This window comes from Schistocerca serialis, chromosome 3 (assembly GCF_023864345.2).
Source record: "Schistocerca serialis cubense isolate TAMUIC-IGC-003099 chromosome 3, iqSchSeri2.2, whole genome shotgun sequence".
NCBI lineage: Eukaryota > Metazoa > Arthropoda > Insecta > Orthoptera > Acrididae > Schistocerca > Schistocerca serialis.
The window spans coordinates 412,552,573-412,565,383 of record NC_064640.1 but is presented as its reverse complement, the minus strand read 5'-3'; the positions used below and the strand labels follow the sequence as shown (position 1 = coordinate 412,565,383).

Below are 12,811 nucleotides of genomic sequence, written 5' to 3'. Positions count from 1 at the left end.
AATTCTCTTACCAGTCCAACTTGCCAACTGTTTTTTCCTGAGTGATGAAGATCGATGTGAGATTTAGTCCAGATCAGTGACCCACAATACCCGTGTTCAGTATATCAAATTTTCAGAAAATTAATTTTATCTGTTGACACATTGTTGCTCATGGCCTATCTCGCAATATAGGACTGAAGTATTTCAGAAAATCCTCATTGTGTAAAATATTCTTGATGTCCTTGCTGTGTTTCATATGAATAACATAGTATAAGCCATTTACATCATGCCGTTATCGTAATGGGAAAACTGCATGTTGTAACTGCTCCTCTAAGCTGATATAACATGTAGTGAGTTGAAATATCATTTTGATGTCACACAGATTCAGAGGAATGAATATATTTGTAATCAAAGATTAAGTTATGCAAACATCTGTGCATATTTCTCTTTAACCTCCAGGAATCGTGTACTAATTTGTGGTAACTACTAATGTCCTGGTTAAATTTGTTTCTGAAATTTATCATTTTTTCTTGACAGTGAGCAGATGCATAGGAGATAAACATCACAATTTTATTTGTATGTGCAAGGCTGTGCTCTCTCCCAGATTGCTACATTGTTCTGAATTTTTGTATTAGTATTTAAAAGTCAAGCATAATTAAGGAAATGAATAAACAGAAAGAGAGAATGTCACCAATCACCAGAAACTGCTGTCAAGATTTCTCAGCAAACAAAAATGGTTGACTTTTGCATAGTGTACCATATGTAGTCTGTTGATGAAATTTACAGTAGAATGTCCCAAATTCAACATTTCGACATTGTTTTAAAGGGTAGAATCCCCAGGTACCACAAAACAGCTCCAGACACAAGAGCACCATCTCAGCAGTGTGAAGTATCTCATGATATGTAATCTCCAGCAACAGCTCAAAGACTTGAGAAATGTTGGTCATCAGATAAAAGTAACCACTCACATCCAGTATTGTATTGATGCACTCCAATGCATATACAATTTTTCATAGGAGCATTTGATCGAATACTTCTCTATACTCATTGTTATATCGCTGAGATGGGGGGGTCTCTCTCTCTCTCTCTCTCTCTCTCTCTCTCTCTCTCTCTCTCTCTCTCTCTCTCTGTCTCTGTCTCTCTCTCTCTCTGTGTGTGTGTGTGTGTGTGTGTGTGTGTGTGTGTGTGTGTGTGTGTGTCAGACCACACACGAGCACTGGGACATCTGCAGTTACCAAACACTTTCAGTTCACTGTTGTTCATAATCCTTCATATAGACTCAACTTTGCCCAATCCTATTTTCATCTATTTCCAAAACTCAAGGAACAGCTTCGAGTACTTCACTTTTCTGGTGATGAAACTGTGCAAGTGGACATGCGGTTGTGGCTTTATTGACAAAGTCAAAAATTCTACAATGACAGTATCAACAAACCAGTCTCTCGGTGGGAGAAGTGGGTTTGTTGCCAGAGTGTATACATTGAGAAATAAATGTGTAGGCATGAAGAGTAAAGAAGTTGAATGTAAATAATGTTTTAACCCTGCAGTAGTTGCACCATGTTTTTTATTGTTAGTAGTCACTGCAGGCAGTCAACATGGAGAAAAATCAATGAAGTAATTGTGAATATGTAATTTGTTATGTTTAAATTGTAGTGGGAGCTTGGGTTTGGTCTGAAAGCAGCTGATAAAACAACAGGTATGGAAAATCTCTTTAGGCCATTAGCAGTATGAATTAGTAAAGAATTGATACCTTCAACATTCAGTAGGAATAAAATGTGACCATAGGCCATCTGCGAGTGTTTCGTGAAATTGTAGACAGCACAAAACTTGTCACGCATCTGCACCTTTCATCTTGTTGTACATAACTATCATTTCTGATTTGCCTGTCTTATTATCTACACCGTCAGGTTACCTTCCATTCGGAAAGCGGTTGCTCTCAGCGACTGTTATATTGACTTGTAAATTATAGGTTGCAGCAATCAGTCATCCTTTTAAAATTTTATTATGCACATCTAGATTTCAGCCAGAAGCTAGCCATTTTCAGTGCTAAGAATACAGAAGTACATAGTCAGATGATGTCATAAAAAGTTACAAGTAATGGCTTAACTCATATGGTTTGTATATTACATACCATTATTATTTTTGCTCAAAGCATGTAAGTCCCTGTTGATCGGGCTTCACCCACAGTTCATTGAATACTACTGTTTGCAGAAGGCAGGCTGTATGGAGAACACAACTTTGGGTGTATTTTGCAACACTCTGTAAACGTAAAAAACATATTTCATGCTTCTGGAGTTCATAAAATTGATTGCCAAGACTGTAGGGCCTGTTACGTTGGCCAAACAGGAAGGAGGCTGGAAATCAGGTTTGGGGAACACGTCGCGTTGAGGAGGGAGGATACCACGGAGAAATAGAGTATGGCTGCACATTTACTTACAACAAAACATAAGGTGCTGACTTTGACATACAGTGTGAGGTTGCTGTACAAGTGCAAGAAGGGCAGGTTCCTCGACCTCCTAGAAGATGTTGAGATCTGCCATCACAAAAATACTGACAGCAACCTGGTTAATGATCAGGTTGTTATGAAAAATGCGCGGTTCTGGGAATTGTTCGAAGATTTGTTGTTGGGAAACAGTTTATGGTTTGACTCAGGGGGAATGAGGTAACACCTGCTGTCTTGCCAATATGTAGCAGCCATTTGCATAATACTGTATGAGTACGATGATTATAATTCTGAACCAACAGAACTTCTTCCATGATATGTTAGCTCAGATGCATATACAGTATTATTAACAGCAATTCAGTATATATTGGTTGTTTTGCATTTACAAGGAAAATCGGTTTAAAGGGATGATGTGGTTAAATAGCCAAATTGCACCAACCATTCATCTGACTGACATTTGGTGCCATCTGTGAAATATTTAGTAAATATGATGAACAATATATGTATTATGTTTTAATAAAGGGAGGTATAATATAAAGATAGAAATATTAAAGCCATATCAACTAATAGCTGTATACAGCACATGTCTTCTTGTGTCTTATAAATTTTTAAAAAATTTTACCCATTGATGTAATTTAGATGTTTTAATAATAATAACGGACTTACAAGGAGTGAATATGGAAATTTTATTACTTACCGGCAAATATGAAATAAGTTGGACTACGATATAAGGAATTTCACTTATGTTTCATTTTATGTAATTCTCATGCAAATTTGAAGTGGTTTACTTCCCTTGAATTTTATATACGTAGTTCATGTAGATGGCGCCATGTAACCAACCGATGTGTTCTCTATACAGCCTGCCTTCTGCAAACAGTTGTATTCAATGAACTGTGGGTGAAGCGCGATCAACAGGGACTTACATGCTTCGAGCGAAAATAATAGTGGTATGTAATATCAAAACCATATGAGTTAAGCCATTACTTTTAACTTTTTATGACATCATCTGACTATGTACTTCTTGTATTCTTAGCATTGAGAATGGCTAGCTTCTGGCCGAAGTCTAGATGTGCATAATAAAATTTTAAAAGGACGACTGATTGCTGCAATCTATAATTTACTGATCTACACTGTCGTTATGGTGGAGACTGGATACAAGTAAAACATTTTTGCCTCTGTATAAGAGTACAAGATTTCCTGAAGGCCAATGTATTTTAACCCTCTGGATGCATATGTGGCCTCATGAACTGAAATGGAAATTCCATTCTGCAAACATATATAACTAGAACGATGAACAAACCTATAACTAACAAAATGATGCAACTAATAGAAAGTAACACTCCAATCATAAGAAATCATTTGAGAATAAAGTATAAAATGGCTTCTGTTTCACTATTTCTCCTAAAGAAAACAAAACAAATTATACCCATTGCTGCTACTCATGTGGGACTGTCAGTCTGTAGCTGTTTACCATTCCACAACCCCTGCTGTAGTCCAGATGAAACAAAGGAGCACCACTGATTGCAGGAAGGTACTCAGATCATTTGATTCATGGCTCCAAAGTGTTTATAGAACAGAAAAATACATTCGCATGGTCTGTCAGTCTATGTGCGACTTCTGCAGGTTTAGAAAGCTTTCAGAGTTTTCACATAAAAAAATTGAAGGCATTACTTTTTGACACTGCCTCATATGCATTTATTTTCTGATAATGTTTGACTTCTGGGCACTACTGTTTATGTAATGTGATAAGAGTTGTCTGTGCAATGAGTGCACATGGTACACACAGACAGTGCAGTATAGCTTCTGCAGCATTTACAAGGAATATTATAAAGTCCAGACTTTCTGCGACATTTTTTTATTCTTCCTGAATGGTTAGCTAAGATGTACACTCTCAAGTGCACATGAAATTGAATCTGTTTTGTTAATTTAAGTGTGGAGAAGGGAAGCGAGTATAGTCTCTGGTGTTAGTGTAATTCTACAATTTTTTTATCTGTTTCAACTTAAGACAACGTTTACCATAGACACTGAACTAGGGTATTGTCATATGATAATAGTGGAGGGCTGGATATTGATAAGTTTTAGGTTAATTTAATTTTGAATTATTAGAGATTGACAGAATAGGTGAAGCTCTCAACTATGACCAGCATGTGATGTCCACTTTTTGCTTGGCGTGCTGGAAGATGTCTTCAGCATCCTGTTTGCAAAGGATCAGACACAGAAAAATCTCTTTCACCATAACTGACTCCTACATTCTTGGTGATAGCTTATTATAGACACTGATGACCAGTACAACAATTAAAGATAATCCTGTAATAGCAATTTAATTTTCCCTTGAATGCACTCCCATTGAATGTTCAGCATATTTAATGAAGTATTTCCTTCAATCAATACAGTTACTACCTATACATAGAGAGAACAATGCAAGTTGTCTTAAACTTGATAATCACTATACTTGAGAGTACTATTTAAGAACAGGTCTGAAAACTACTAATGCAACAGGCACATCATAACTCAACAATGAATCTAATAAAAAAACTAGTCGTTCAATTTAAAGCTGAAATAATTACTTTACCAACCAAATTTTGAAAAGAATAACTTAACTGCCAGTGATGATTAGATAACCTTAAAAATAACCGAACCTGTCTTGGCAAACTGGTAGTGAAATTTAGAGGAAAGCCCCAGAGAAGCCAGTAAATTAAGCTGCTGTACTAAAATACTATTCCAATACGGGTGCTAGGTCTGTTTAAAATATAATAAAACGTCAAGATGATAATGACAACTTAAGAAGTTGATGACCTTAAAACTGGACGGCACAGAATTACTCAGTTTACACTACACACCGTCAGTGGAATGCGGCGACACAACAGACCCACAGGCTGGTTTGGGTAACAGTTTGGCCTTGCTGCCTACATTAAATACATTGTGCAGCAATAAGTTTTCATGTGTATGGCAAAACTTACTCAAATAATCAGTTGCAGAAAATGATGAGATAAAGGAAGTCAAACACGTAAAGCCATTATAGCTTTTAGGTGTTCACAAATGCAGTAACACTTGGCTCCAATGCTAAACAACATGAACTAAGTGATAATTGGCAATCTGCCCCAAGCAAAACCAGTCTGATACCAACTACCCTGTTGTTAGAGCCAGTCATTACTGTAATACACAGCAGCAACATAAGGCAAAGTTATCCTTCATGGTGGTGTAACACCTGGTGCTTATCTTTGTGTAAATGGATGTGCAAGGTGATGGAGTTATAGCTCAGTAAATTAAAATATCACTAACAACTTCACAGACAACAGTGTAATTATCTGCAAACGCACCAGCAAACACTCGGAACCAACAGCACCATTGAACAACGGATTACACTGCTCTGCACCTCCACTGTACTATGAACTATGGAATCAAACCAAATACCAGGACTATAGCAATTGCCACCATAGAGTCCCTTGTCAATGCTGTTATCATAATCACTGACAGCATGCCACTGAGAGCCTCCCAGAAAGCACTCCATGCCTCATGACCAGTCTGGACATCAGCAGCGCCACTCTGTAGCAGCACGCAGATCACTGCTGATGAATGGTCAGGAAGACAGGCTGAGGAACTATTCAATTGCTGGCTTGGAGTGAATTCGAAAGTGCCAGAGAGAAAACAAACCAGCACCAGGGTTCAGGATGGTCCTTCTCAGAAATTGCTTCCACTCTGTGTATCAGAGCATTTAGAATGACATTTTTTTGGAGTCAGGTATTAGATCTGCATGATGAAGTTAAAGTATGAATGTGTAACTTGCAACATACAAATTGACCCAGACATGCATCTGATTTGCATACAACCAAAACATTTGCAAATGTAATTTTTCTCTACTATCAACAAACGTAATCTTGTACATATTTTCAATGAACTGCCAAAGAGACAAACTGATGGATAAATTTGTGATGCTTTCATAATGGAGTCACATTGTATCTTGATTGATCTTACTGCTTTTTATAACCAGCAGTCATCCTGTCAATTGCTACTGACGATGGTTGTGATTGTTGAATGCTCGAGATAATTACTCAAATTTTACATGACAAGAATGCTGAGAAAATCTCCCAAACTTGCTTGATTTTAGCTGCCAATATCTGCACCTCATTCCCAAACTGATGAAAGGTTGTTTACAGGCCACATAAGTCTGCTGAGTAGATTCCGAATTTTGGCAACCTGCTGTCCCAGTCTACATCTGTACCCTGCAATCAAGTGTGAAGTGCATGGCAGAAGGTACTTCCATTGTACCACATATCTCACACAAATGTGATTTTTTGATCAGTGATATTTGAAAATGAAATGGAATGATATGAATGTTGAGGGGGAAAAGGTGATATGTTGCTGAAGAGGCTCAGTGCATAGATGTGAAGCGTAAAGAAGTGAACTATTTTCAGTTGAAATTCATTTGAGAGAGACAAAATGTTAATGAGCCCTAGTTTGATTCACATGTGGAGTGTGACACTAACACTGCTTTAGTCTGGTTGGAGTGCAGGCAGCAAGTACATATAAAAACACAGCTCTGAGGATGATAAGCAGGTTGGTTGTTAAAATATTGTGCATAAAATGGAATAGACAACTCGGCTGTACCCTGAAAGGAATATCATCAATTAATGATTGAAATGTGGGAACAAGAAGATCAGAAGATTCTGAAAAATTGTTGCATTTCCAGTGGGATATTTAATTCTTCTGTGACATTATAATAAATATTGTACTTACGTCCTGTAGAAGATGATGATTTAATAGATGCTAGTAATATATGTATTCTCTACTGATACTGCAAAAATTGGCAAATATTTAACAGACGTTAACTCGTAGGGGTCAATAATAATTAAATGAAGCTATTAAGATATCAGTCCAAGATTGTGGCAGGATGCTGAGAGAGGGAACAGTAAGAGTGAGTGAGTGACATTTTTAGAGAAAATATTTGGCTATGGTGTAGAATTATTTGGTAAAAAAGTTAGGACATACTGCTTCTAAACTACTTTGTAAGATATAGGGCATTCACTGCCATAATACAGTTAGTAATAGTAGCAGCAGCAGTTGTGTGTTGCAGAAAATAAAACAAGTGTTAATTGCAGACTAAATAAATATCAAGGTATCTTCATATATTCAGTGTTCAAGGATGAATGGTCTCAGCAGTATGAGCATGTCATCTTCAATACTGTGAAACAAATCTCTTCTACAGCAAGCTCTTTGCTTTCCATGTTTTGAGACGTGGTAGTACGGACCATAACACGAAACAAGTCCAGTAAATGTGGGCTCTAAACGGCATACCTTAAGAGCTATGAGCACTTGTTCATCTTCGCTACTTTTGAAGACATATCTTTTAATGCACAAGTGCTCATAGCTCTTAAGGTGTGCATGTTAGAGCTCATGTTTGCTAGGCGTTTTTGCTTTGAATGACCTTTCCTGTCGCATCACAAAATATTGACCATTTCTACTGGGACACACTGAATAATTGCATTTTTAACTGTAGTTAGATAAACAATGTTACTTTTGGCTGTACAAATTGGTACATTATTGATGTGACCTGTGTTTGGGTGTATTTATGTGGAAACAATTTATGTGCAGGTGAACGTACCAATAGTTTTCCGAGGACCTAATGGTGCTGCAGCTGGAGTAGCAGCTCAACATTCCCAATGTTTTGGTGCGTGGTACAGCCACTGTCCAGGACTGAAGGTATTTCTCGAAATCATAATTTACACTGATTTTCTGAAGTAATGTAATGAATAAACAAGATAGGAAAGAAGTGATACTACACCGTGTGGTTGAGTTTGGTAGTTTATTGTCTAGTGGGTGTGAAATGTTTTTCACATTTATATGAGAAGATGCCTGCATGAGCTCACTTTGCTTCAACTATTTACTAGTAATTATCTCTGAACACAAGCTCGGACATGTCACACTGCACTGTCCCATGTGTATATTAAGTTATGTTATGCCAAAGGGTAACATTGAGCATTTTGTGTGCCCTTAATGCCACTTGTTTATGTGACTACTTATGTTTTCAGCCCAGTATTACATGTATATCTCTCTCTCTCTCTCTCTCTCTCTCTCTCTCTCTCTCTCTCTCTCTCTCTCTCTCTCTGTGTGTGTGTGTGTGTGTGTGTGTGTGTGTGTGTGTGTGTGCGTGCCAAAAAATGTTGACTAGAGGAAAAATTTGTGTAGTTGCAAATTTTTGTACAGTTGCGGGATGTTTCACAACAACATACTAAAAATTCTGACTGGTGGGGTGTTAGTGCATGGGGCATGTAAAGGTCACTTTTTCTTGAATATTTTGAAAACTGTACCTCATCACAAAAATGTTTCCCAATATAAAACTAAATTAAGTTATATTTCGTACAAAAAAGACCCTATTCATTTTTTCTCTAGGGCAGTGGTTCTCAACCTTTCTGAGACCATTACCCCTGAGTGTAACCAGAAATTAGCTGGTAATTAGCCAGTACCACCTCCCCCTCTCCCCCTGCACCATCAACATCATCAGTGCCTAACTAAAAATTAGAACCAAAAACAATATTCTTTAAGCACTTTCACTCCTAAAATTCAAGATAAATTTTGTATATTTGTTGTAGATTATTAACCCACAAACAAATAAGTCAATGAGACAATTAGTACTGCACGTTTCTAACAACCTTGCTACAAAACATGCTTCCTCTGTTATACTCCTCTCCCTAATGACACCTGCTTCACCCATAATCTGCACCCACATTTAAAATCCACCAAGTTAAGATATATGCACTATACATATTACTTGCAATTTAGTTGATGGCTGGACTCCTTACCTCTTAACTGACAGAAATGGGAAGACTGCCACTGTGAATGCATAATCAGGGTGTATACGACACGAGACAACTGGGAGATCAGGGAAAAACCCGGGAATTTTTACATCCGGGAGAAAACCGGGAAAAACCTGGGAATTTTTTAGAATTCCAGGAATTTTTCATTGTTTTAGTTTTCAGGTATATTTTTGTAACTTTGACTGGTAAGAACCAATACTCTAACAAAGAATATTACTGTATCTTGCTACTGCAGAATAATGCTACAACAATAAAACACGAACGAAAGGAAAAAATGAAAGTAAAACTTAAGTTACAAAGGAAATGCACCATATACCACAACAAAACCCAGTGGTCATAAAAGCGTCTGCCAACAGCAAAATGTGTCAAACGCTTTAGGAAGACTATGCAATGTTTCATAACAATAAATTGCCTCCAATGAGCTTGACGTCACAACTGTTTATATTAGATTTGTTTGAGTGGTTGCGAGAAAGCTCATGCGCAGTTGAGTCGCGTATGAGTAGTACCTTCTCTCGCTTCTGGCTACAGAAGTGTGGCAGTTAGCTGTATACAACAGCAAGTAGCCAGATGCTATCCGGAAAAATTTTATTGGTGCTGCTAATCTGCCAGATTCACGTATGTGCAACAGGCTTGGAGCTATGATTTTGAACGCATCCCTGTTGATTTTTGAACATTTTTGAACAAATTCTAAGTTTATTTCTGAATTTATCATAAGTTGATTTTTGAATGTGCACATAGTGTATGTGTTACCTCTGCCAGGGGAATCCCCATCGCATCCAGAAATAAACTTTCCTGCAGACAAAAGGGGACAGGGCTATATGAGCTGATCGGAATAAAGCTGAACGGGTGAATGCCAATCGCTGTTTATGTGGTTGACTGGGTTTGCAAATGATCAGCGTTATAATTACTAGTGAAATCCATAGATTCAGACTACCAGAGTGGAAATAAAGGAATAACAGGAATAACAGGCAACAAAGATTATGTATTGTCTTCTCCATGTATCCAAGAAAATGAAATTTTGACAGAAAATTTTTGACCAGACCGCTGCACTATTAAGGGCCAGTTATACAGTCCCTGGCTAACAGCCGCTAAAGTCCTATTCTGGGAGTAGCGTGGAAAATGCGTTGTACGAACACGTAATAATGCCTAACCGGGGAATAAATGCGATAACTAAACCGGTGATTGTGGCAGGGTTAGTGAAGTTAACCAGAGGATAAGTTTTGACACTGTCAGGAATTGTTACAGAATTAGTGACAACAAGATTGTTTGTTAGAACGAAGAAGGAGAATAAACGGGGCCTCACACAAATTACGGAAGAATATGACAATTCCAAATTTATATAAAAATTTTGTACTACTGCTTTTTGATCTCTTGCTTCAGAAACTAGAGAGTATGAATGAAATGTGAAACTATTTCCTAACATAAAACTTTTTGCTTGTAGTTGGCCTAATAGGCATTTGATATTGGTACTTCGTGAATTATATTCTATTGTGTTATGAGAATGACCATTTGTGCCAAAACAGTCTCGTTTATTTGGTGTGTGTAACAATTGTTGCAATATTAGGCAGGCCTATTTTGTTTTATCTAGCAGACAGTGACAAAATACACGTAATCAGATCAAGAAACCACACTAGTCTTGGGTACTATTTTAATCAGAGCTTTTCTAGTATTAGACAATGACATTTCGTTTTTCCGTTAGCAAAATCTTGATGAACTTTGGTGAGGTAATAGGTTCTTTCCCAGAAAGGAAAGTATGCCATATAAAGCTGTGGCAAGATTAGAGAGGGGGAAAAAAGCTAGGGCTTAAGGATTGAAGAAATGTGTACTGTCCTGCTTGTCTCTTGTCTTTACTCGTTTTATGTATCCTGTGTTTAATTTTATGTCACACAAAACAGCAAGTTATTTGCTAATAGGCAGTAAAGACTGCAAATTTTCTGAAGAGTCCTTGGTCTGTCAGTTACAAATAATCCCATCCAGTATTAATTGCAAGATTTTTTTTTTAAGAGGGGCAGGGTGTCAAACTGGCAGACTGCGAGCAGGAGAGGCACCACAGGACATTTTAATTTCCACTGGCCTGAATATAGTTTGATGGCACCCATTACAAAATATTACACGTTTGAATTCCACGGAGCGAAATACAGCGACGTGTGATGGAAGAATGCTGTGTGAAGAGGTGTGGCACTGCACTTTGTCACACTTAAGACCAAATAACATGTCTTACGTTCCCTCGAACATATATGTTTTATGTAGCAGACTCTTCAGTAAGATGTGCACTGCAAAATGAAGATATTTTTGAAAAGTCGACTTTTTTAAATTTTTGGCGTCCTACTTTAAACGCTCGAGGGAGGGGGAGTGCCGCTATCTAATATTGCACAGGTTTGGAAATATCGTAGATCTGGACCTGATGCACAGAGCAGTCCGAGGTGGTGGTCTCCATGTGACCCGTGTTACCAGTAAGTGTTTTTGCTGTTTCCTCTTCGTTTATTGCTCTCACGTCAAATGAAAACAAAACAGATTTTTGTGCTCGGAAGCTATCAAGTGAATTAAAATACATTCACATAATTATGGAAGGCTAAAATATGTTATTAGTTTCAGATTTGATTTTGTTTCCACCTTTCTGTAAGTCAGGCATTAATCACCTTGCAGAACAATGAAGTTATTTTTGTCAGTTTGCTAAAGAAATTTTGCTTTTATTAATCTTTTCTGCTGAGGCAGTCAATTTATTTGAAACGAAGTGTTTAATTCCACACTATTGGCTAGTTTCAACTGTTCACTTCATTTGAAGTTCATGTTTTCATATTCTAGCACGTATGGCATTATGCCATAATAAAGAACCAAACATGAGATAATACAGTACTGGTACTGCAAGAAAATTTACATCTGAATTTGGACATACGAATGTGCACTTTAAGCCGAATTATGCATTTTAGTATGGTTCACAAAATTCCCATGCTCTTGGAATATCCTCTAATGTCTTGTGTCTTTTATGACATAATGTAAGATCTTTTAATGTTTTACACATACGAACGTACCAGCTTCCTGCGTCATCGTAGCTGCATAAGCACAGGACACCTGTTATCTGGCAACTGCTGAAACAAATCTATTTCTAACAGGTCGCAGGAAAATATTCCGAATGGTTGTTTGAAAAGTGTTACTTTCAAAGTAAATTTCCGTTTAAGCAAAAAGAACTCTGTTCACAAATGTCTGATGAATTTCTTAAATCGCAGAGCGGTTTGAATCTTATTCAAAAATCAGATCTTTGAGGATGACCATTTACAATATTTTTGAGCCCAGAAGACAGACATTTACGTCGTTGTTAAAAATTTTAGAGGCACATTTGTGTGATGTGTCTTAAAGTGTAACATGCGCAAAAAGATAAACATTATGTGTGAAAGCTTAGCTTCTCTTGCAGCCTATTAACCTTAAAGACAAATATTATACGTGAAAGCTTTTCTTTTCTTGCAGCAACACTGTGTGTATTAATTTAAACCATTACCTTTACCTATTTGTGTGTTCACACTGCTCAACAGTGATGTTGGTATTGGCTGATTGTCACATGTGCTATACTGTGAATATC

The 12,811-nt window shown here is 37.3% G+C and overlaps 1 protein-coding gene across 1 annotated transcript in view; it reads left to right on the top strand.

Annotated features, from left to right (window-relative positions):
• Positions 1–12,811, top strand: part of LOC126470283 (pyruvate dehydrogenase E1 component subunit beta, mitochondrial) — an 89,107-nt gene that overhangs the window by 10,392 nt on the left and 65,904 nt on the right. Inside the window, exon 5 of the mRNA XM_050098034.1 lies at positions 8,012–8,119. Coding sequence (XP_049953991.1) covers positions 8,012–8,119 — 108 coding nt within the window. The remainder of the gene's footprint in view (positions 1–8,011; positions 8,120–12,811) is intronic.